Source organism: Nematolebias whitei, chromosome 7, assembly GCF_014905685.2.
Source record: "Nematolebias whitei isolate Nwh7 chromosome 7, NemWhi1, whole genome shotgun sequence".
Lineage (NCBI taxonomy): Eukaryota > Metazoa > Chordata > Actinopteri > Cyprinodontiformes > Rivulidae > Nematolebias > Nematolebias whitei.
In genome coordinates, this window is record NC_056504.1 from 41,493,479 (window position 1) to 41,519,382 (window position 25,904).

A 25,904-nucleotide genomic window follows, 5' to 3' on the forward strand; every position below is an offset into this window, starting at 1 on the left:
CTTGCAGTGTATCTTAATGAGACGCTCAGAAAGTAATCGTTAATGCACATCTACAACTGTTCAGGTTTTTAAACCCTAACTTAGTTTAAGATGGCAGCCACAGCTAATCAACATTACCAAACACAAAAGTGATTATATAACTAAAAAAAATTACATGTATTGAGCTAAAAATGGGTGTAGTGGTAGCGGAGTCATTCCCAACACATTCTCCTAAGTGCTAACAGTATATGCAAGATCTTTGTTTAAAGCATTAGCATGAGAGGCAGCAGATGTGGATCCTTTCAATTTTCATTCAACCTTTATTTATACAGTTTAGTCTCACTGAGTCACGAGGACTCGTTTTCAAGAGAGAAAGAATGTGATTTGCAATCATAAAGATGTACTGAAGAGAGGACAAGCTTTATTATGTTGAATAGTGACTGTTGTGTAATAAAAATTCTCAAATTGTTTATAAATGACAAGAACACAATAAAACTTTTGAAATTATATTATGTTCTTTTTGTTGTTTTGGTGCCACTCCAAATTGATCTGTGGCTCCCTTTTTGAAATTATTTTGGTGACGCACCTGATATATATATATATATATATATATATATATATATATACTTTTTTTCCCATCTTTCGGCTGCTCCCTTCTTCAGGGTTGCCACAGCGAACTAAGACTTGGCAATTATTTTTATGCCAGATGCCGTTCCTGACACAACCACAGACCACCGAGCTACCACAGCCCTCTGCGTGGAGCAGAGAGCTGCTAGTTAGGGAACCCAGGGGAGCAGATGATGGGGTTAAGGGCCTTGCTCAAGGGCCCAGAGTGGGGCAAATGAGGGTGGAGGCAGGTGTGGGTGCTTCACCTATCCCACCCACATTTTGATGTTGTCAGTACCAGGAGTTGAACAAAGGTGACGCACCTGATATAATTAAATCACATCAACTTTATTGTCACTCTTCTACATACATACACATAAAAAAAGTCATTCTATTAAAACCACAGCATAAAAATAAACATATTTACAATAGTTGAGGATTATAGCATCAAAAAGAAAACTCCAGACAATTACTAAAACTGATCAACTTCACGTGATCCCAAGTCCAGTCTGAGCAATTTGAGGTCAACAGAGAGAGAAATAATTATTTACACCATTAATTTAGCTGCCCTCAGTTGAAAGTGGAATTGCCACCAAACCCTATTATTACAAACTCCACGGGCGTTTGTCCATCTTTCTCAGATCCATCTGCTGCTGAGTCGACACTGCAGCAGGCCTCCCATCAAGCCCACCGGCACCAGCCTGTGTTTAACATGTGGCTGTTTAACACAAGCGCAGCAGGGGCGACATTATGGCCTTGTGACAAGAGGAGCTCAATGGCCGTGGCAACATTAGCTCTTAATATCCTCAGCAACTCATTACAGGCTCGCCGTGGGGTGATGCTGACCGAAGAACCTGTGGCTCCATCTGAAGTGCATCCTCTCACAGTGTGGAGGTGGTGAAACATGCCGATGCAAGTCTGTTCACTGATGTGCCATTAAATAATCTTACAGCAGCAAAACAGTGCTTGGCTTAAGCACTTTGGGATTTTGAGGCAATAATAATGTCCGCCTTGTGGACAAACTGTACCCTTTTAAAATGTTGTCATAGCTATCTTTTGTGCACTATTGTACAAGGTTTACACAAATTCTGTGTTTTACATTTCTTTTTTTTTTTTTTTATGGTTTTCAAATTAGAGCTATTTAAAGGGGTGACTTTTGACCATGATTGACCTTGACCTTCGACCCACCACCTTGAAATCTATAGAAAAATCGTTGACCAATGAGATGTCCAGCTGAGATGTTAGACATTTCTATGTTAAACAGTTATCAAATTATAGCAACATTAAAAAGGGTGACCTTTGACCCTATGACCCTAAAATCAATTAGCATCATTGCTGACCCATGAGGTGTCCAGTTGTGAAGTTTGACACTCCTATGTTAAGCAGTTGCTCAGACAAATGATTTTCCACGGACTGCTGGACAGCATGTTAGCAGTGGTGGCCATGTTGAATTTTTATTTCCCTATGTTGAGGATCAGTCTTGACTACTGGCACACCAGACTTTAGCCTATTTATCTAAAAATAAATGAGTTGAAGCTGAAAGAGCCATAAAATATCACAAAAATCTGACATTAGTGGAAAAGTAGCTGAAAACTGAATCAAAATGCTCCAATTTGCAGAAATAAGTTAAAATGAGTCAAAAACAGCTAAAATGAGTGCAAAACAAGCTGAAAAAAAGAACAAAATGCTGAAATGAGCAGACAGTGCTGCTGAAGCTGCATCAGAACCATTCTTGAACAGTAAGAATGGATTATTTTCACTGCCAAAAATAGCTGAACAAGCCTAAAAAGGCCAAACAGAAGCTGAAAGTGTAGGAACCTGTAAAGAGTTAAATATAATTAACATTTTCTTGAATTTCTAGAATTCAGTTTTAGAATTGCGACGCTCATTGTGGCTGCATGTTGGAGTAGCTGTTACTTTCATTCTGGGATATTGCTTTTGAAAACTTTATTTCCTCTTTTTTCTGGATGTAAATGGCATTTTTTTGGACAATTACTTCCTTTGGTATTGGATGCTGTGCAGCTGGAAGGATTTTTACTGAAACCTTTGTTATGAAGCACAACCATGACAACAAGGTGGTTTTTTTAACAACCGGGAGCAGCTGATTAACATCTCAAAGCTCAAATATTACCTCAAAACAGCCTCAAATCCCAAATGAGTTGTAAAGGAGGCACCATGGATGCATCTCCGTCTACCTGGCGGAGGTGCTCAAGTGCCTGTCTGCTAAGATCCTTGGAGCTGGCAGAAAACTTGGCTCATGACAACAAGAAGACCAGGATCATCCCCCGACACCTGCAGCTAGCTGTCTGCAAAGATGAGGAGCTCAACAAGCTGTCATCGCTCAGGGAGGAGTTCTGCCCAACATTCAGGTGGTCCTGCTGCCCACGAGGACTGAGAGGCCCATTGGGTCTGGGTGGACCGATCGGCATCTGCAGCCAGTTTCTTCAGATCTGCTGCAGGACAGACTGCTGCAGGAGATCCTTCCTGCCCACAGCCATCAGCACCTGTAATAACTCTTAATGAAACCTGGATGATGAGCTACAACAATATTAAATTTCCCTTTGGGATTAATAAAGTATTTTGAATTAAATTTAATTGAAATGCACACCCAGAAGCACACACAGAGTCACAAACGATAGTTGGATGTTGCTGAGCAGAACATTTTGTCACTTCAGAAAATGCAGGAGAGAAAAAACAAACATTTCACTAAACCTAAACTCTGATTTTACATGAACAGTTCAAGATATCAAAAAGTTAAATAATTTGTTGATAGTAGTATATTTTATGAATTGTTTAGAAGTTGAATGGACTTGATAAATTTTGTTGAAAATGCTGCATATTTCATAAAGTTTAAAAGACATCAAAACCAAAATCATAGAACTCATGTCCTGAACGAGCTGAACGTTCTGGCACCTACAGTAAATTGTAGAAATCACTTAAAAACTGCAGGAGGAGATTGTTGCCAAAAATGTACAGAAGACACTTGGAAAATATAAATAAATAAAAGCAGGACTTCAAAAGTGTGGATGATGAACAGCATGCACACAATAAAGAGAAACAGGAAAACAATAACTGCAACAGGTAAGATGCTAATTGTTTATAATCCTACTTCAAAAGACCGAAACCGTTGCTTTACGATTGTCTCCGATAACAAAAATGTGGTAAAATCTATAGACAAAGATTTAAATATAGTTTTTGCAAAGAGGGTTTAAATAGCAACAGATAAAACTAAATTTTCAGGACTGTATGTTTTTAAGGTATTTGTTGAATTGTGGCTCGTGACAACTTGTAGTCAAGGTGACTGATGATCATTTCTGTGTAAAATCTCCTCTTTTGTCTTATCAATATGGACATTTTATTTTACAACCACATATGTTGTTAACACGGGATCATAAAAAGTCCTCAACATCTAAAATTCTTGTGTCTGTAGACTGTTTATACCTCTGTAGTTGGGATCTGAGAAAGCAGTGCAGGTTTGGTTTCACGCAGACCTTCATCCAGTCCAGTGAGCTGGTAGTTGGAGCATCTACCCAGGGACTGACGATTTATGAGTTTGATTCTTTCACCAGTTTACAAATTCAGTCCCCAGCAGTGTCATTGACATTGTGTGACATAAAACTGCCTGAAGGATTAAAAGCCTCTTTTAGAGGGCTGTGGTTTGAGCTTGAAGTGTTTCTTTCTAACTGGAGTTACACCAGTTAACCACCGAGCTGAATCTGGAAGGCTTCTTTATTTCTGCTGAGAAGCAGTAAGTTACAGTTCACAAATAAAAGTTTTCTTTGGTTATTCCTCTTAAGTATAAACTTGGTCCTTTAAACGTCTCAATCAATAGTTTTCCTGAGAGTTATCGAACGGCCTTTTATGTTTCTCCTTACAAAATGAATTTCGGCCACACTTAAGGAGACAAGAAATTAAGCTTTCATCATCTAATCCGGTTTGCCTGAATGATTTGATTACAGACTTTGTGAGGAGAAAGGACACAGAGGTCTCAATGTGCTCTCCTGGACAAAACATGAATGTCTTAATGATTTCTTTATTGGATAAATTATAAAAGGTTTTTCTTTGCACAGGCCGGAAAAAAATATTGGGATTAGTACAAAATCAAATCCAGGGGAGATTTAGCCAACATATAAAGTTTACAAGACCTCTGCACGATCTGAACCTCTTTATCCTTTGAATAAATCCCTCTGAGCATGGATATTTTCTTACCATGTTGAAAGTTTAATTTTGTTGGTACAAGACACCCGTCGCAGCTCATTGACCTGTCCGTTCTGTTTGCCTTTTATATAACTGCATTACCAAGAGGCCAGACCTGAGGCCAGACCTGCCCCTTCCAGCTCAGATCAGAAACACACTCACTACCTGTGTGCTCAGACGGAGGATCATTACGTCCCACATGCTCAGCCTGTAAAGCTTCCTCTTCTGTGGCAAATTAAAAACCTGGAAACTGGCACCAGTGTTTTTAATTAATGACAAGAAAAGGTTTTAATTTAAAAATGAGTACAGATAATGAATTAACATTTGATGTGAATCAGTTGGGAATGTGTGTTTTTGCCGTTCCGTGAGATTTTATGGCTCTTTGTGTGTAACCAACAAAGTCTTTGTGGTAACCTTTTTGTGTACAATTTTGTTCCTGTATTAACACTGACACTTGACATTTATAATCTGTCAGGGACCTAAAAAAAAAAAAGTTGGATCTCTTTCCAAAGCCGTGTACTGCGGTGTTGATTCTGACACGGTGACTCCTTGATGAAACAGAACTAAAGGTTTGCTGTTTAACAGAGTTAAATGAGATTGTGTGAGTTTTGTCAGCTGTAAAACAGCCTGCTCAGCATCTAAAAGTTTACATTCACTTTCTCTGGAGTCTGGACACATGGTTTTTCTGAATACAGTAGCCCCTCATGTATTGCAGGGGATAGGTTCCAGACCCCCGCAATAAGTGAAAATCCACGAAATAGAGACATTATATTTTAGTATTTATATTAAGGCGTTAAAAACTCTTCCCACACTCTTGCAATGTTCTAAACTCTTAAACCTATGTCATTTTAACAACATAAGTACCGTACTGTACATGTAGTTAATACATTTTACTCAAGAGACCTGCAGAAAAGCAGCAGCTCTCGGTTTCGGTCTGACTCGATTCAGTTTCTGCAGACCTACCCTGCAGAAACAAACCCCGCAATCAATGTTCTAAACTCTTAAACCTACTAATTTTAACAACATACTTATATGTAGCTACTAAATTTTACTTACCAGCACGTCCCTGCTCAAAGGTTCTTGTAGGCCGGTTGAAAAAGTTGAAAAAAGTCCCGGTGGGCTCCAGATGGAACGCTGGACCTTCGGCGGCGGGCATCCTGCCCAGAAGTCCTCATGGGCTGTCTACCAGATCTCAAGATTCACTGATGGGTCTGGTTCTGCACTGGTTCGTTGGGTTCCGTGTAGCTCTCTGGGCACCAAAATCACTGTAATAAGCGCCAAACTTTTCCCGATCGGATCAAAACTTTCCCTCCAGTATTTCAGCAGAAGGAAATGAAACTTCAGGGCAGGGCCCTGTCTGCTTCTGGGAAATGTAGTCATTATGAGCGAGAATACAGTGTAGGCTTACTGAGAGAAAACTACAAAATGGTGGCACCTGTCTGGAGTATTTTATTTTTTGTTAACTTTATACTGTATTGTATCCAGTACTGTCACAATCACATGAGTAATATTAAAGTTGACAATCATGTGTCCTGTACAATTTATTTTTTCTCGTGTTCAATCTTACTTTGAAAAACTGCGATAAAGCGAGTCCACGAAAGTTGAACCGCAAAGTAGCGAGGGACTACTGTACAACAAAAAGAGCAAAACTCTCCTCACTGACTAGACAATCATGGAAATCTCTGTTACATCAGAGTCTAAAGTTGGTATAAATACTTCAAACTATATATTTTTTCTAAAATTAACTGTATTAGTGATCTTAGGTGGGAGGCTACACCTGTCTCACCTAAGATCACTAAATAATGTATTGGGCAGCACGGTGGCTTAGTGGGCAGCACTGTTGCATTACAGCAAGTAGTTCCTGGGTTTGAACCTGCAGTTTTTCTATGTGAAGTTTTAATGTTCTTCTGGTGTTTGCTTGTGTTTAGCAGTCTGGTTTCCACCCACAGTCCAAAACACCTGTATGCTAGGCTGCCTTCAGGCCCAGGCCTCCCTTGCAAGAAATATGTGATGAGATATGCCTGGCTAAAAATAGATCAATAAAAAATTATAAAAGCACCCTGGACAATACAGTCTTACAATAGTTTGATATAAACTTCACATAAAACATGTTAAAAGTTTATAGGATGAGGTAATGGGGTTACTTTACAGCCAACTTATATTATGTTGTAGACATTATTTAATTTCAATTAAATAATGTGCTTATTAAGTAAAAATATCCAACTACAGTAGTTCAAGGACTACTACTACGGTCATGTACAAATTCAATTCAGTTTGTTTATATAGGGCCAAGTCATATCAGAAGTCATCTCAGGGCACTGAACAGAAATATTCATAGCCATAAAAATCAGTTAATGACATTATTTATCTGAGGAGCCAGCCTGTATTCTAGCCATGCTTTTTTTGTGTTCTTTTTATGTCAATAAACAAAACAAAAACCCATATATAGTTAAAACAAAGAACATTAACTGATGACTTCTGTATAGACTTGAGAAAAACCTTAGCAGGTTAGCTTGCAAATCTGAATAGCCCCCTCTAGTGGTTAGTTTAAAAATGAAACAACACAATAATCCATAATGCATTTTTGGATATTTATTAAATGTTGTTCCATAAAGCTCAAACTTTGTTTCTATTGTTGCTAAAGAAATATTAACAGTCGCTAAAGAAATGTTTACAGTCACAATGAAGCCATCAGGTAGACTTCCTGTAGAAGGAAAGCATTTCATCTAAACTCTGAGGAGCGCCTTCAGACGGCTGCTGAGTCTGACTTTGATCTGCAGGCGGGGGTGGAAACGGTGGCGGATACTGGTACAGGTACTGTGGGGGAAATGGAGGAAGGACGTGTGGTGGACCTGCAAACTGAAAAGGAGGCAGAGGAGGAAACAGTGGATAAAAGGGAGGAGGAGGGGTATACTGGGGGTTTAAAGGGGGAACTGAACATGAGGAGGTCTCTGCAGGTGGGGGCTGTGAAGGCTGTGAGGATGTTGGAGGAACAGACGGAGACTGAGACTGTGGTTCAGCCTCGCTCTCTGCGGTTCCTTCTGGAAACTTTGCAGGTTTGAAGGACGTGCTGGATTTATTCTCCTGATTCTTCGTCTTTGCTGGTTTCCATCTTTTCTCGCCAGTGTATGTAGAGGGAGGGGCAAATTCTGAGTCTCGCTCATCCCGACGACGAGTTTTCCACTCACTGAACATATACTCTGAAAAAAAAAAAACATCCAGAGGAAGCATTAATGATGATTTTAGACAAGCTCCAGGAGCACAAGACTGAAATACAACCCTAACCTTTAGTTTTATCATCCGCATTAAGGAAACTTTAATTTAATCCACGTCCTGTTTATTTATAGTTTCATGGCATGTGTTGAATAACTTTAAAATGTGAAAAAAGTTTTAATAAAAGTGGACATGTTTTTACCTGCTATTATTCTGCAAAATTCAGGAGTTCAGTGCAGCTGACGGTAGCAACATTCAGTGAACTATTCAGATTTACATGTGAAAATTACATCACATACGTTACTGATTAACTCAATTTTTATCAATCAAGGCGTTCACTTACACATATCTTGATTGTATTCAAAATCTGAGTTTCATTAAGACACCATCTAGCATCCTGGTAACTAAAATCACAATCTAATGTACCTTTAAGATATATTTTTAGTCTTCAGAGATTATCTTTTAACCCTTATAATTTACTTTAAAACAGACTATTTCACTTTTCTTGTTGTCATAGCACAAGGAAATCCCTACATATATTATTTGAAAGCATTGTGAAGCTTGAGGATTCCCCTGTTTTAAAGATATAAGATCTTTCAGAAGACAGTTCCATGAAATGGCTGCACTCTTGTGTTGATGCTCCTTCTGGCAGTTCATAAGTCTCGGATGGAGCAGCTCCCTTCCTGTTCTCAAATGAGCTTTCAGAATACAGCAAGCGGTGCAGAATCAAAAGAGGCGCGGAGAAAACCTCAGCTGCTCCGACGTGCCGCTCCACATATTATAACTGGGACATCTTTATTGTAACATTACAAAGACATGGAGAGTTTGGTGACATGGTGTTAATGTTAAATGTGAAGTTGCAGCATTGTATCCTCTGCGCGTACAGCAAAGAAAATGCGGGTGTCGGAATCACCCGTTTGTCATTGTTGAATGCAAGAGTTACCAAAAACAACTTGTTTGAGAAAGCAAGGAAACAAAGAAAGTTCAAATCCAAAAGGAGCCCGGCTTTGATGTTTTGAATTTGAAATCCTGAGGCTGGGTGGTCGCTGAAAGCGTACGTCCGCACTTCGTCACATTGTTCTAACCAGTTGGAGCAGCAAAGCTGGCCCACCTTTTCACATGGCCACAGTTACAGGTTTGTTACTGCCTGGCTCTGAGTTAGAGGCGCTACAGAGGTAGGTTTTTTTTCAGTTCCCCCTCTCCACAACTTCTGAATGGACCGAAGTGGGGAGACGACATGTCTGTCCTGGACTGAATGAGCCTCATGGGTGGAATTCTCGATGCCATCACTCCAGACCAATAAAAATCCAGTTTTGAGCGGGCACTCTTAACTTGCGTTACCAGGTGATAAATCGTCAATATTCAACAAACTACATATCATTTTGAAGCTTTTTAGAAAAGAGACTTTGAAAATAATATTAATATTGAAAAATTCCTCATTGTGACTCATTTTGACAGAACGTGTCACATTTGCAGAGTTGAATTATAATACACACCTTAAATAATGACTTACCTTTGCCCCTGTCCCACTCTCTGATGTGAGGCACTCCTGGTTTGGTATCTCTCCTCTCCTGAATTTCCACTTCTACCCTTTTAAGAATGCTAGCCTCTGGTGGCACATCTGGTTGAGGGATGGGTCCAATTGTGTCACCCTCCTCATCCTCTCCTGAAACAAAACAAAAAAGCACAAATCTTTCAGCTCACTACACCGTATCATCCAATCAGACTTTCAACACAAACACTTTCTATTTTGTTGGAGAAAACAGTTACAGATTGAAGCAGCAGCTAAAATGAAGTCAGTGTGGATGCTAACCTTGATTCTCCTCCTCTTTCTCCTCTTCCTCATTGCCATCCAGTTTTGCCGTCTTCATCTTCCTCTGCCTTACTTTGGCAAGTCGGGCCTTAAGGATGGACTGTCTCTTCTCCTTGAGTCGTTCTCTTTTAGTCCGCTGGTCTGTAGTCTGAAGAAAAGAACAGATGTCAAAGAGAACGAGGCATTAAACCTCAAACTCAAGATTAATTTGATTTAATGGTTCTCATAAATACTTGATAACGTTGATAGCGCAGATAACACTTCTAAAGAAATTTAGGTACAGTTTAAATGATGGTGAATCTAAAAAGTTTAGCTCAAAATATTAATGCAGATCTTTGAAATCTGCTTCCAAAACATAAAGAGGAATTAAAAACTTGAATTTTAATGTTTTGCATTTCTGCTACTCGGTTATAAGAACGAGCCATGCCAGCATAAATTTAGGACATTGTTGGTTATGATGCAGCAGCTCCTTCTGTCAATATCACTTACTGTACCAGTTACACAGACATGTTTTGACAACTTCTATTTGTGTCGTCCTTCATGACATCTAATTAAAGCTGCTGCTGCTACTTCTACTATTATTATCATAGTCAACGCTGCCTGTTTGTTAAAAGACTGGATGGATTTTAAAGAACTGTCAGGAAGTAATATTTGGATAAACATATGCACATGAAAAACTCTGGAGTCAATGCAGTTCAAGGCTTCCACAACTAATCTACCTTTACAAACACAAAAATGGCTCTAACTCAGTCAGTTTAATAACAAATGAACTTAAATTTGCTGTGGTTGTAGCTTAGAGTCATTCACAAAACACACGATGAGTGACTTCTTGCTTAACATCGTTCTGACGTTTGACCAAAACGGCCACGAGTGCGTTCCTTCTCACAAAAGATTATCTCAGTTTAAAACTTTGGCATTAAAGGTGATAGGTGACATTCCTTCTCGGAATACTAGGCTTGTAATTTGTCTGTTCTTAATGTCATCCTAGTCTGATAATTGTTTTTCGCTGCCATTTAATAATGAACAACACACCTGGTCTCTGAGCATGTCCAGAGTTTCTCTCTGCTTCCTGCGTTGCTCTTGATCCTGAGAGAAGGCGTAGTAGCCCACACCAAGGTCTCGAGCCTCTGAGATTGGAAGGGGGGGGGAGGTTTTGTTTAGGAAAAAAATAAGAAACAAAGCTTCAAAAAGTATTTGAAAAAGAGTTTTGATCCGATGCTAACCTTGTGCTCTAATATCCTCATAATGAATTGGTCCAACGGGCTTCTTCATCGCTTCTTCTTCCTCCCTCTCCCACTCCTGCCTCTGCAGCTCTCGACGCATGTCCTCAGACAGTAAGGTCTTCTGAGACATGACCATTCTATACAAAGCATCATAACTATGCATTATTTTTGTTAAAGAAATTATTCAGAAGCAGAAAGAAACAACAACTTCTAAACCAAGTCTCACACATCTATAACTATTACACAAGATCGCAGATTATTCTGCAGCTGCATCATGCAGTGTTTACTCTAACTGTACGTTTGTTCTTTCTTTGTGATCATGTGCAACATAAAATAAAGTTTAAAATAATAACTCAAAGTGAACACATTACACCATCACAACACGATCATTAAATTGACAGATCTCCATTAAATCACACCCGTTTTCTTAGATTATTTCCAGGTACAAACTGGTCTGCTACACACAGTGTAAACTGTTCTAAAATCTCTAAATCTTTATTTTAATTGAAGTCTTCAGTTTGATGAATAATTAACGAGTGCATTGTATTAATATAAAACCATGAAGAAGTTTCTTCTTTAACACCAAAATACATCCAAATATCTATTATTTATTGATTTATTTACCCCTTTCCTTTAAGCTCTTGGTCCATTGTCTGAAAACTGGGCAAGTCTTTCTTCATGCATCTTCGAGATCGTCCCAAAGCATCCACGTAATCAACCCTACAGGGAAACAACAAAGATGATTACAAGCGTTACCAATTATTTGGAAGGCTTGCATTTTCAAAGTGACAGAAACTTGGAAGATGTCGCAGTTAAAGTTACGATGTTCGCACTTAATACAAGAAACAAATCTATGACATTACCATTCCTCATCTGGGTTTTGAGGAGGGGGGACTGGTGACAAACGGTCTCTTTCCTCTTCATCTTTCACCTCCTTCAGTGGTTGAGTTCCTCTTCTTTTGTCAATAATCTTCTGGGTGAAGTCAACCAGGTACAGGGCCTCCGTCTCTTCGTCTAACGAATAACAAAACACGTATAAAACAAAGCAGCTATGTTTGGTATAAAATATTAGGCGGCTCACAAACCTGGAAATTCTCCTTTTGTCATCTGCTCATAGAGCCTGGCCTTTTCCTCCAGCTTGTGTCTGTTTTGGAGCAGAAAGTGATGAAAGGTCAAGGACCTGTTTGCCTTACACATGAATTTAACTTAAAGCTGAACTCACCTGGAAGCATCGAGGCTGATCTTCTCCTCTGACAGCTGCTCTGCATCTTTCTCAGCTCTTGCTGAAACTCCAGCGTTTTGTTTACTCCAGATGTTTGGTTTCTGAATTAAAGAGAAGCGAGTGAGAAGTCGTTCTGCGTCATTTTCCAACAGTTTCACCCGTCGCATATGAACTCAAGCTCACCTTGTTGGTAGATTTAGCTTTGAGTCGATCATCGGCAGTTTCTTGACCAAGTTTTTCCCGTTTGAACTGTTCCTGCTTTCTGTACAGTTCAGCCTTCAGGTCGACTAACTGGAAGAAACAGATCGTTAAAGATAATCTTTGTACGAAAATGTTAGCGTACGAGGGAGTTTTAGCTAGCAAACGTTAGTTAACTTTAATCCTTTAGTCGCACGTTCACTCAGGATTATAAATCAACAGTTGCTGAATCTTTCCGTCGAGTAACTTACCGATGATGCAGCAACATCCAAAGATTTCTTTTTATCCATGTTTGCTGTTTATTTTTCACAACAGTCCTAATGTCGCCGTTGTGCTAGCATGTTAGCCGTCTGACTTCTTCGCTGATTTGACTCCAATCGGAAAGATGGCGCGTTACCGCCCCCTGCCGACAGGTCTGCGAACTGCAGCGACGTCTTCTACATCTTGGAAGGCAGGCGCAGTTGGTAGAGCTATTTCCTCAGTGAGAAGGTCGCCGGTTCAAATCCCGGCCGGAGGCCATTCTTGGTGGAGTTTGCATGTTCTCTCCATACATAAATAATATAATAATAAATAAAATGATGCTATTATTATGTAAAGTAGGTGGCATGGTGTGCAGTTAGAGCTGTTGCCTCTCAGCAAGGTCTGGATTGAATCCCAGCTGGGTGGGGGGCTTTCTGGGTGTAGTTTGCATGTTCTTTCCATGTATGCGTTGGTTTTCTCCAGGTACTCAGGTTTCCTCCTACAGACCTAAAACATGCATGTTAGGCTGATTGGTAACTAAATTGTACCTAGGTGAGCGAGTGAATGATCGTTTGTGTCCCTGTGATGGACTGGAGACCTGTCCAGGGTGTGCCCTGCCTCTGGCTCAGTGACTGCTGGACCCAGTGACCCCCGCAACCCAAAAAGGAAGAAGTGGGTAAAAGATAATGATGGACGGACCCTGAAGGAGTTGTTACAATTCATTTGAGAAAAGATCACCAATCATCCAATAGGAAAGATTTTATTACTATTTAACTTTTCATCAAGTTAGTTTCTACAATCAGTCTGAAAAATAAAAATACTTGGAAATATCTTCAGAAAAAATTAAAACGGCACACAAATGCTATAAATGAGAAAATTAATTTTATTGATCATATTTTCATTTTTTCTGTACCATAAATGTGGTTATCAATTATTTCTCAAAGCTGTTTCTAACATACAAAACAAATAAGGTATATTTATTCTGAAATTATGCTTCTTTTACTGATGAGCCTGAGAAAAGATTTAACAGTTTGAATATTTTTGCAACTGCGGTAAAAAAAAAAAAACTGATCTGACTGAAAACTACCAGCAAAACAAGGTTGTGAAACACACTTTCCAAATAGGTCACAGTTCTGATGTTCATGCATGTTAGTGGTAAACATTGTAGCTCTAACCTACTTTTTTCAAAAGCATTAAACAAGGTTTTATTAGTAACACGGTGAAATGAAAAATGTCTATTTTAACACACATTGACACATTTACTAACACTCAGAGAACCATCAGCCAGAAAATGTCACATGACTAATAAGTCTCCAAATAAAAAGCACTTAAGCCAAATGTGTGGGATGAAGGTGGAACTGAAGCAACTTAATGGACCAAACTCCCAGGTACTGGATCTTCACGTTTTTACTCATGGTAAGCTCCACACGCGTTAGCGTCTTTGCACATCATTTCTGCAGTGCTCGTGTTCAAGTAATTCAACTGAACAAGGCTGAAGAAGAAACAAGCGCAATTCAAGACTTTTAATACATCAAACCAAACGACTCTGCCCAGCAGACAAACAAGAGGAACATCTAGAACAAATCTGCAAGAACAATGATTTAAAACGTAACAGTCATGCAGCATCTCAAATGAGATACTTTCATGGAGGGATTGTTTTTAAACCCTTTCATTGTTTGTAAGATTATTTGTGAGTATTAAGTTATTAAAATGATACTCCTCTTCAGCCTCTTACATTTGTGCACAGAGTTTAAACATCTAAAATCAAAGGATGCAGGCAACTTTAGTCACAAAACCCTTACAGCCTGACTCTTTTATTTTTGTTTTCTTGTGTCGTGGCTGCAGATCATATGCCGTACAGCTGGGTGGTGTTGTTTCGAATGGTGTTGAGGACTGTGGCCTCGTCCTCCCCCTTCAGCCAACTCAGCTCGTGCAGAGTATGGATACCCATCCCAGGGTGGGAAAACCTGCAGACATCTTTACCAACCTGTTAAAAGTTAAGAGAATCACAGAGATGGAAATCTTTTTTGTGATTTATAATATGAATCCAAAGTGTTCGATAAAACTTTACTTATGATATGTCTATTATATCACTGATGCCCATCAGCTATCAGAAACGGAAAACGGTTCTCATTTAGCCGATCCGTAACTCATTCACACACGAGCGGCAAAAACGCTTTGACTGTCCAAAAACAATAAGGTCCAAACTTTTACTGGGATACAAATGAACTTCCCAGATGAAATTTCTGAGCAGCAGAGACAGTCTCAGAATGAAAAACAAGCTACTTTAAATGACTGCAGTTCATGTGTGAAGTTAGTGTTGGTTTTGCAGCTTACTTTTATCATGGAATTTGCACAATGAAAAAAAAGTGCAACACATATTTCATCATGTTGTGCCATCTTGGCTGTTATATCACAAATACAATTCAAAATGGGCAAAGAGTACCAGAACCAATAGATTCCTTTCTTTGGGTTCCAGTTTGACAAATTATTCCTAAAGTTGTCTGAGACAAAGCACCAGCCCATTTTGAAAAAATAAAAATTGTTTAACAAGATATACAGCTGTGCAAAAAGGCAACAAATTAAAAATAAATTAAAAAAAAATTATCAAAACCATCTTGCCTTGTAGATATGGTCGTCTCGTGTACACCAAAGTTTAAGGGAGACATGTAAAGGTAAATTAAAAATCTAGAACATATTTATTCTTTTCACTAACCTCTTAAAAACTGATAATACTTGTGTATAAAAAATAACTTAAAAGGTACTGTACTGATTGTACATTATCTTACTAAATGTACGTACATTCAATGTACTGAATGTAATGATTCAAAACTGTATTTTGGTGATTTCCTGAGTCTGAGGTTAAACATGCTGTACCTGTCTGGGCAGGAAATATGGTGCATCCGTTTCCAAGACGATACGGTTGAGAGGAATCTGCCGAACGGCATTTCGGGCTTCGGTGGCGCTGTTGTAGGTGATCAGGGCTGTGAAGCCCACGTACAAGTTGGGGAATTCTGTCAGGAAGGGCTCAATCACTGCATAGCTGTTGGTGAAACAGTGCCTGGAAAACACAAACGTATTCAAGAAATTTCATAACAATGCACATGTGATGATGCATAAATACAAACAGAGCAGGTCCTAAAAACCATAAAAACTAAGTTCTGACTGCTCAAAACAAACTGCTTTTAAGATGCTCTGATTAACTTGAAGCATTTAGTGATAAAGTGTTATTAAACTATTAAGTTTTATACCAGTTTGTTGTAATGGTGTCAGACTGAGGCGTCTAAACATGGCAGAAGTTCAAAGTTCCTCGTGTTTTTATTAGATAACGATCCTTTTGGACCATCAGGCCCAGTACAAGTTTTGAATCAGTGACTGAGATCACTCAGTTGAAATGTAACAAATGAGGGCAGAAAGAAATTTTAAAGGTTTTAAGTAAAAATTAAAAAAAAAAAAAAAGGTTCAAAGTAGCACAGTCAAAAAAATGGTAAAGAAAAGATTTTAAGCAAAAAAAATTAGTGAGAGACAACAAGGTAAGCTACAATGGAAACAAAAATTAAGATGACAGACATCTTCTCATTTTTCCTTCCAATCTCTCCAAACCAAGCAACACGTTTAATAAGTACACAGCCATAGAAAGTTGAAATAAACAAATAAAAAAAGACAAATAAATCATGATTTCGTCCAGCCTTTCAGGGTATTAACAACAGACACACTAAAGACAAAGATCTTTTGATTTCCCCTTATTAATAGTATTGACAGAGCAATGTTGTGTATGCTGTTCAGTGTCAGGAGGGCTGTGATCAGTCTTACATCGGGGAAACTAAACAGCCACTGGTCAAAAAGATGGCCCAGCACAAAAGAGCAACATCATCAGGCCAGAACTCTGTGGTCTACACTCATCAGGCCAGCAGTCACTCTTTCACGGATGAAGATGTTCACATCCTGGATAGAGAGGAACGATGGTTTGAGAGAGGAGTAAAGGAGGCCATCTTTGTGAAGAGAACCCCTCCATCTTTAAACAGGGGAGGGTCTCAGAGTTCAACTTCCACCCTTACAATGTTGTTATTGCTAGCATCACTCAGCCCCTTGTGAATAGTAAACAGCCATCGGGGCTCTAACGATCTATTAAGTCTGTTTTCTTGCAGCTCCTCAGACTGAAGAAGTCTTTTGGATAAAAAACGAAACATTTAAACAAAGAAGAACTCGTCCAGATGACCCGACTTAACTTTGTTAGATTGTTGAATTATTGTAACACTCAAAGAAAATGCAAGAGCTAACAATTCAGAAGCAAAAGGGGAAATCTAAATAATGACTAGTAAAAAAGTAAGTCGATAAAAGTGTAACAGGGAAAAGTTGTCACAGTGATTTGCCCACACAGACACACCTGTGGATTTTATAATCTCTGGGAACACACTTCTTCATGATGGCCAGCAGGTCATCGTCTGCGTCCCTGCAGTGGATCACCAGAGGCTTCTGCATGGCTACGGCCAAACGCAGCTGGCGTTCAAACACCTTCACCCAGAAAAACAGAGGTGATAAACAAAACATCATGTGAAATATTAGTAAAACCACTTAATGATGAAGTCTAATTTTGTTCAGGAAACAAAGTGTTGAGGTAACGGAGCATAAAAGTTACAGCTTACTTTTTTTTGTCTCGCGGTGTTGGTCGAGTTTTTATGAGAGTAATCCAATCCCATTTCACCAAATGCCACAGCTTTTGGATGCCTCATTGCCATCAGTATATTGTGCTCCTGAACACTTGAGTAATCTTTGGCAAAATGAGGGTGGCAGCCAAATGCCCCCCATACCATTTCTTCCGCCAGCAAACCCTCCCACAGGCTTTCCTTCACCATGATCTCAGGGTTGCAGAAATCTGTAATGCAGCCCTGAAACTCTGGACTAAAAGTGGACCTGTAAACTTGACGGAAGTGGCTGAATGTCCCTCTGAAGCCAAGTTTTCCATACAGCATGTCCAAATGGCAGTGTGTATCAATGAACTCAGCCTGACTGTTCCTGTGGGGGTAAGTGGTCCACAAAGGTTCAGCCCCCAAGGACAATCTTTTCACAGAGTTGCAACTGGAGAATGGGGAGCGAGAAGGGAAACGCGTGGAAGAGCCACCTTCACTTTGCCTGCGTGACGAAGCAGCGTTTAAAGAACGGCCTGATTCTCTTACATTTGACAGCAGAGGCAGAGCAAACGGGTCCAGTAAATTTGTCTTAAAGGACGAGTGATCATGAGTCTCAGCTCTGAAAGAGTTGAAAGAGTCGGTGTTTGGTGGGTTGGGCTGTTTGAATGAGATACAAATGGTTTTCTGCGATGGTGAGAACTCTGTTCCATCGTCCGCCGCAACTGCATGGACTGTCTCAGTTTCTTCATTAGTGGACATAAAAACAGAGGACGACGCCATAGTTTCCTGTGAAGTCTGGTATTGCAGGTTGTTCTGGTGAGTTGAGAAACCAAACAAAGGATCTGGAATATACTCCAAAGGGACAGAAGAGTTGAAGTCGTCCACTTGTAAATCATTTTGGGGGGGAAATAATGTGTCTTCAGAGGTGGTCTCCACAAAGACTGGGCCCTGAATAAAAGAAAAGACAAAGATAGGTCTCCTTGGGCCTTTTTTTCCTCGAAGTTAGATTTTAGCGCCAACATTATAATGTTTTAAAATGTAAGGTTTCTGGGTTTGTTAGTCTTTTTTTCAAGCTGTACAGAAAAACGAATCAAAACCTAGAAAAATTAAAACACTTAAAAACCATTAGTTTTTAACTGAAGCGAAGCTCCTTAGTCTCAAAGAGTTGCCTCAAGAGGAAAATAAATTGTTTTATGAAATTGTTATTTAAAAAAAACCTTTTTGAATGGCAGACTTACCCTTCCATTTGATTTTGATTCTGAAATGTCATCCTGCAATTGTGTTTTCAAAATCACTCGACTGGGAGAAATGTTGTCCTCTTTGAAAGCAACAGCATCCTCAGACTTGTTGAGGCTGCTTGACAAGTAGCTTCTACCCACAGGTTTTCTGAGAGGAGACTCTGGACTGGGTGCTTCAGTTTGAACAGAGGGTAGAGAGCTACTCTCAGTGACACCGCTCCGTGTTGCTTTGGTATTGCCAAGGGCTGCAATTAACGCCTTCCTGCAGATAGCCCTTGATCCCTCCTCAGGTGTCCTCTGTTTCTTTTTCATGATGAAAGAGTGAGATGAAGTTGTTGATGCTTGCTGACTCTCAGGGGTCTCCGGCTGCGTAGGCGACTTGTTAGCAGACGTATCCTGTGCCACAAGCAGACAAATCAGAAATATATATTTAATTATCTTACACCAAAACAACTGAATGATGGTTAAAAGATGTGTATGCAATGAAAATAAAAACTTACCGTTGATGTTTTGAAAATATTTGAGTTTGTCCAGGAAAGTTTCCTCTGCTTGGCTTTGCCTGCCGAAGGTCCACTTTCATAGAGAACCTCTGCTTTTCTCTTTGGGGTGTCTAGACTCAGTGATCCAAGAAGCTTTGATCCCGGAGAGTCACTGAGGGGAAAGGTGCTCCGCAACTGTTCACCGTCTGGTGTTTTGCATGGAGAAGATGTGACTGAACCAACTTTGCGCTCCTGAGCACGAGCCAATGGGGTGAGGGCAGTCTGCAACCAGTTAAACTTAACCTTCTTTCCATTGCTGTCCATGTCTGGTCCAAGACAAATATTGGAAAAAAATAAGAAGATATGTGTGCAGCTGGGAAGTAGCAGATAACTTCTGAAAGAAGTATTAAAAAAATAGAAAAATGTGCAGCATTCTGTTTTTGGTGCACTGGTTCAAAACAAATTTTTTATATTTGGGGTGCGATGAGTTCAGAATTTTTCATAATGCCCAACAGTAATCAACATAAACAAAACATTTTATTAGATTTTTAACTAACTTGTATGAAATACATGATCATAGGTTTTACCTCAAAAGCATATTATGTTTATTACATTGACATATTTGGTCCGTTTGGTTTGTAAAGTTAATAAAATACAAACATGCACAAGAAAGTAGGATAGAACCCACAGCAATAAAAGTGTAAAATTATCAGAAAGATGGGACAAGTAAAATTACTGACATCTAGAAGAAAACAAGGCATACAAGTGTCTCCTATAAAACTGCAATCAAAACAAAATTATTATTTTCATTTACGTTTTCAAGTAGTTTGCTTTTGAGACAAATGTTATGACATAAAAATATGTTTTACAGAGACTGAACTCTATTTAGCATTACCAGCCCAATTAACCAAATTTTCTCAGTGTTTATAATATTTGGAGTCATAAATAAGTTTAATTTGTAATGTACCTAAACTTTAGCTAATTGAAAAATGGTTAACTTGCGTAAATACGTTTGTAGCACCGTGTCTGACCGTAAAATGCAGTAAATGCCGTTTAAAAACAAAAAAATTATTTGACTCAGCTAAAGTTGTCTGGTCCTTTTGACAGACCCCCCACCCCCACCCAAATAAATGAATTGTTGAAATGATTTGTCTTTATTCCAAAATACTTCCGTCAGTCTGAGGAGCTGCAACAAACTCAGTCTTATAAATAACACAGAAAACTCCACAACAGTATACAGTGGATCAACCAGTTTGCTGGTGACAGCCAAAACTAGCTGTTCACATGATAAAAGGTGGACCATCGGTCTAACGATCGTTAGTGCCCTGATGACCGCTTGCTATTTACAGAGAGCTGAGTGATACTAGCAATAACATCATTGTAAGAACAAAGTTGATGACCTGACTGAAAAATATTGGATTGTATACCTGGATTATTGAGCATGGACTTTGTTGTTTTCAACCAGTTTGACACGACTGTCAACAAAAAAGAGGGCCGGCAATGGCGGAGGGGGCGTGACAAAGAGACCATCTTAGCACCAACGTAACAGGTTTGTTCCACTTTGGAGTAAGCTGTTGGGGGAAGAATCAGTTTTGTTGTGCGTTTCCTTGACTGACGAAGCCTTCCGGATCGAAGGTGAAACCTTTCAGCACAAAAAAAGAAACTGTCCAGATGACCTGACTGAACAATGTTGGAGCATTGTAAGAAGGTGACGAATATGGAGGCCTCTGTCCCGGTTTAACAGTGGATGAGTTCTCTTCACAAAGATGGCTTCCTTCACTCCTCTTTGAAAGTTTGAGTTTCCTCTCTATCAGTGTTGCCAAATCTGCGACTTTAGGCTTGTTTTTTCCTAAAGTCGCTTGCAAATCTTGTGAGTCGCAGGTTGCGTTTTTGAACGCATTTGGGATCAACTTTCTTTCCAAGTGAAACTAGTTGGTTATCTCCCAACTCCGCACAATGAAGCAAAAGACGAGTGGTAGTAGGTAGTTTGTCCCTTCCACGCCACCGTTTTCTGTTTATAGCTCCCACAGCCGCCCAAGTTGGGGAGGCGACAGGCCACACCCAAACAAACTCATACTGTGGACGACCACTAGGGGGCTCCACTCACACACAGATGGCAGTATGTTTTGTTTTTAAAAATATGTAGAAAAAAATTTTAGATTTTTGGCATAAAGTTATGATATTTAAAGTGTTTAGCATAATTTAGCCATTGTTTATGTGTAATGTCATAATAAATGTATGTTTATATTGTTTAAAAATGGCCTCTGTTTTACAAAATGTGGTGGGTTGCCAGTTGGGCTTTTTTTTGGGCCTGTTTTCATAGAGATGGTTGCTTGTTTCTATCGCGAGATCTGGCGACACTGCTCTGTCAAGGATGTACATGTCTTTATCCCTGAAAAAGTGAGTGCTGGCCTGCAGATGAGTGTAAACTGCTGAGTACTGGCCTGATGATGTTGCTCTTCTGTGCTGGGCCATCTTTATGGCCAGTCACTGTTTAGCTTCCCCGATGTAAGACTGATCACAGCCCTCCTGGCAATACAATATTACTCTGTGCTGGGGGACTGGATCTTTGGGATGAACCAGTCTTTGCCGCAATGTATTTTGAGGTTTCAAAGCCACTGGGATGTCATGTTTATAAAATAAATGTCTCAGTTTCTCTGAAACTCCCACAACGTATGGCATGTCCACTGGTCTGGGTCCGTGTTCCTTCTTTTCACATGATGGCTGACTGGAGTCCTGTTTGGATTTCCTATCTGCTTTCAGGAAGGCCCAGTTAGGATATCCACATTGCTCTAGGTCTGGGCCAGAGACGTCAAACTTGCTTACAGCTCAAACCATTTGATGGGAGCTAAAATTAAAAACTTGGTGGTAGAGCTCTCAGTGAGCAGGTTACCTCGGTTCAAATCCCGGTCCGGGGGCATTTCTGGGTGGAGTTTGCATGTTCTCTTTGTGCATGCATGGGTTTTCTCTGTGTACTCCGGATTCCTCCCAGAGACCAAAAACATGCATGTTAGACTGACTGGTAACTCTAAATTGACCCTAGGTGTGAGTGAGAGAGTGAATAGTTGTTTGTCTTGTTTGTCTCTATGTGTCCCTGTGATGGACTGGAGACCTGTCCAGGGTGTACCCCATCTCTCGCACAGCGATAGCAGGACAAGTTCATTTCAATTCAACAATTATTTATACAGGTTAGTCTCATTGAGCCTTGAGGACTCATTTACAAGAAAGACCTGTTTTTAAACAAAGAATGATGCCAACAGTAGACGGCAATGAACAGTAGCCAATCTCAAAAGAAGGCATATAAATTTAAAGAAAAATGGAAGAAAATGATGATATAAAATACTAAAAACAGGAACATGTCTGCAATGGTGTTTGCCATGAACTTTGCTGTTGTTATTTATTATTTAATTATTACCATTTATTTAATCAGGCAAATCCCATTGAGATCACAGATCTCTTTTGCAAGGGAGGCCTGAAGGCAGCCTAACATGCATGTTTTTGATCTGTGGGAGGAAATCGGAGTACCTGGAGAAAACCCACGCAAGCCCGAGAAGAACATGCAAACTCCACACAGAAAGATCCCAGGTCCAACCGGGGATTGAACCCAGGACCTTCTTGCTGTGAGGCAACAGTGCTAACTACTGAACCGTTGTGCTGTATTTGAAGCCACTAAGAGAAGGTCAAGGTCGAGAGCTTCAGATCTTTTTGCAAAGTGTTCCAGGATACAGGAGCGAAGTAGGAGAAGGCCCTTTTGCCTAGTTCAGTCCGCACTGAGGGAACCTCCATGACCCAAAAAGGAAGAAGTGGGTAAAGATAATGAATGAATGAATTCATTCATTCAACCTTTATTTATACTGGTTAATCCCATTGAGCCTCGGGACTCGTTTACAAGAGACCTGAATTTTTAGCAAAGAGTGATGACAACAGTGGACAACGACGACAACAATAGACAATCATAAAAGATGCGTACAATTTTTTTTAATGAATGGATGGATGGATGGATGGCTGGATTGATTGAAAAACAAAGACAATTTCAATAAATACATTAACTTAAGGCAGAAACTGGCATTTTCTTGGTTGCAGCTTAATATGACATTCTCTTTGGCTCTAAAAAAAGTTAAGTCTGGTCCTCTGGACATTCAAAAAAACAAAACAAAAAAATAAATAAATACATTTTTTTTAAATGTAGAAACGTTTCGTCTCTCATCCGAGAGACTTCCTCAGTCTGAGGTGCTGTATTCAGCTCAGTCTTATAAATAGAACCTTCTCAGAGTGGATCAACCAGTTTGCTGCTGACAACCAAAACCAGCTGCTCACATGATCAAGAAGGACCATCAGCCTAACAAAGGATCATTAGCACACTGATGGCTGTTTACTATTCACAGGGGGTTGAGTGATACTAGCAATCACAGCATTGTAAGAGGGGGACAGTTGAACACAGAGGCCTCCACCCCTGTTTAATGATCGACGGTTCCTTTTCACAAAGATGGCCTCCTTTACTCCTCTCTCAAACCATCGTTCCTCTCTGTCCAGGATGTGAACATCTTCATCCCTGACAGAGTGACCGCTGGCCTGGAGATGAGTGTAGACCGCAGAATCCTGGCCTGATGATGTTGATCTTCTGTGCTGGGCCATCCTTTTGGCCAGTGGCTGTTTAGTTTCCCCGATGTAAGACTGATCACAGCCCTCCTGACACTGAACAGCATACACAATATTACTCTGTTTGTGCCGGAAGGACTGGATCTTTGGGATGAACCAGTCTTTGCCGTAATGTATTTTGGGGTTTAAAAGCCACTGGGACGTTGCGTTTAGAAAATAAACGTCTCAGTTTCTCTGAAACTCCCCCAACATACGGAATGACCACTGGTCTGGGTTCTCTTTTGCTCTTTCCACATCAAAATCAAAGATTACTGAAAAATTCAAACCAATTCTTCCGGGCTTCAGAGATGACCAACTGTCAGAGGAAGTTCACACTTGTGAGGTTTGTAAGCAAAATGAGAGGCAATAGAAAATATTTTACATTTAAAATATCATTTTTGGGGCTAGTTGAGATGTTAACAAGGGCCAGGTTTGGCTCTTGAGTTTGACTGTGGGCCTGCCTTGTGTAGGATTTCTTCTTCTGCCTGGCTCCTGAATTAGTAGAGACGCTGTCCGCTCTGTGGTGCAGTCCCGATGACTCCCAAATTGTGCTCCAGAGGGTGATGGGAGTCAAAATGCAAATACTGGTCTGTGTGGGTGGGTTTGCGTTACACTTCAGTTTGCAAATGTCCTCCATCAGAACCTGAGACCTCACAGTCCAAGAAAGCTAACCTGCCATCTTTTACATCTTCTTGTGTGAACTTTATATATTTATCCATAGAGTTGATGTGATCAGTGAAATGTTGAGACTTTCTGAAATTTAATTTTAACCCAGGTGTCATCAACACCTGGGTTAAGTCACCTTACTTTGACTCGCTTTACATGAGTCAAATCAATTTCACATTCAAAACACTGGCAACTTTATTTTTTACTTTTTAATATTTAGGAATCCTATACTTAATGTTTGATATGCATTTTAACATATGTATTGTGATCAAATTAGCAATATAATACAAAAAGTGAATGAAATACAGATGAATACAGTTCAATTTAGCAATTAGCTGCTGCTAGCTAACAATACTTTTAAACATTACTTAATGTGCAACGCGGCAAAAACCCTTTAAAGCCATACTATGGCTTTACTCTAAATACTAACATATATTTGTAAAGTGACAAAACTAGCGAGCGGCACTGCAACATTTATGTACATAAATCCAATAATGACGGGTTTAGTTACCTGCTTTTCTTCTGAATAAATGACTGAACCCGCGGAAGGTCAACAGACGTTGCCTCTTTCAACACAGCAACTTAAACAATATTAAGAGAAGTTACCTAACTAAATAAAGTCTCTAAACGTCTATCTCTAAAGTTTTCTGCTTAAAAGTTTTCTTTTGAACAAACAAACCCTAGATGGCGGCAGTTTGAAACCAAACTTTAACCTGAAAGAAGCGTAAGATCTCGCGAGAATTGCCTTCAAATCTCGTCATGGCGCGTAGATTAAATAAATGGAAGCACGTGGTTTAGGGCGGTGGTGCCTTTCAGAACAGCAACTTTGTATTAATGAATACAAAGTCTTAACATTATTTATCATGAGCAACTGCGAGGTCCAGTCCACCATTAGTTAATAAAGGTAGAAGATACCCAGGATAAAGTACTTTGTTTTCACGGTGCTGTAGATGAAACTTCAGCATTGTCTAACATTGTATTACACCCAGTAATAACATTTCAAAATGGTAAAATGAAGATATGCCAATATTCTCTACAGATGGATTTTTTTTATTTTGGTCTGACTGAACATAAGAATGGAACCCCTTTAAAATCATTAATCCTGTAATCATCCACGTTATATTGTGATTCAATTTAAGCATCACCTGTTTGGGATTAAAACATACAACCTTGGACTGTTTTAAGTTAGATAAAGTAATGATTTTATAGACTTACAGTAATCCAATATTAATAGGTGGTCTAAAAAAGCAATAATTTGCTTTTAAACCCATTTATTTTATTGGGTAAGTCCCCTAGAAGGGCTACCACTGTTCCCAAATTTGCTTCTCCATACAGAAATCAGATACTTGGTTAGATAAATGTGTTTAAAATATTTGTTTATTAAAGAAAAAAATATATATATAGAAAGGTTGTAAGCTCAATCATCCAGCAGATAACAAAAAATGTTAAATTGTGTCAGCTAGACCAGTTTCTTTGAGAGAGAAACGTTTCATCTTCCATCCAGAAGACTTCATCAGTCTGCGGCCAAGCAACACGTATTACAAATTAAGTTTTATTTCTA

General features: G+C 39.5%; 2 protein-coding genes across 2 annotated transcripts; both read right to left on the bottom strand.

Annotated features, from left to right (window-relative positions):
- Positions 1–7,372: 7,372 nt before the first annotated feature.
- ccdc174 (coiled-coil domain containing 174) lies at positions 7,373–12,824 on the bottom strand. The gene is made up of 11 exons (XM_037679566.1): positions 12,703–12,824; positions 12,437–12,544; positions 12,254–12,354; positions 12,117–12,175; positions 11,895–12,045; positions 11,656–11,751; positions 11,032–11,168; positions 10,841–10,935; positions 9,809–9,956; positions 9,509–9,661; positions 7,373–7,982 (listed from the first exon to the last, which is right to left on the bottom strand). The coding sequence occupies exons 1-11, from the start codon at positions 12,739–12,741 to the stop codon at positions 7,474–7,476; spliced, it is 1,596 nt and encodes a 531-aa protein (XP_037535494.1). The 5' UTR covers positions 12,742–12,824; the 3' UTR covers positions 7,373–7,473.
- A 1,713-nt stretch (positions 12,825–14,537) lies between these two features.
- tatdn2 (TatD DNase domain containing 2) lies at positions 14,538–24,902 on the bottom strand. Its single transcript, XM_037679568.1, has 7 exons — positions 24,855–24,902; positions 19,061–19,365; positions 18,561–18,956; positions 17,338–18,270; positions 17,079–17,206; positions 15,569–15,752; positions 14,538–14,678 (listed from the first exon to the last, which is right to left on the bottom strand). Exons 2-7 carry the CDS (start codon positions 19,361–19,363, stop codon positions 14,538–14,540), a joined length of 2,085 nt encoding a protein of 694 aa, XP_037535496.1. The 5' UTR covers positions 19,364–19,365; positions 24,855–24,902.
- Between the last annotated feature and the right edge of the window lie 1,002 nt (positions 24,903–25,904).

Coding starts and splice junctions, on each gene's coding strand:
- ccdc174 (XM_037679566.1), bottom strand. CDS start 12,741: ATGGATAAAAAGAAATCTTTGGATGTTGCTGCATCATCG. Junction 12,355..12,436: donor AAGCTAAATCTACCAACAAG/GTGAGCTTGAGT, acceptor TCTTTAATTCAG/AAACCAAACATCTGGAGTAA. Junction 11,169..11,655: donor CAAGAGCTTAAAGGAAAGGG/GTAAATAAATCA, acceptor TGCTTTGTATAG/AATGGTCATGTCTCAGAAGA.
- tatdn2 (XM_037679568.1), bottom strand. CDS start 19,363: ATGGACAGCAATGGAAAGAAGGTTAAGTTTAACTGGTTGCAGACTGCC. Junction 15,753..17,078: donor AGAGATTATAAAATCCACAG/GTGTGTCTGTGT, acceptor TGTGTTTTCCAG/GCACTGTTTCACCAACAGCT. Junction 14,679..15,568: donor CATATTTCCTGCCCAGACAG/GTACAGCATGTT, acceptor AACTTTTAACAG/GTTGGTAAAGATGTCTGCAG.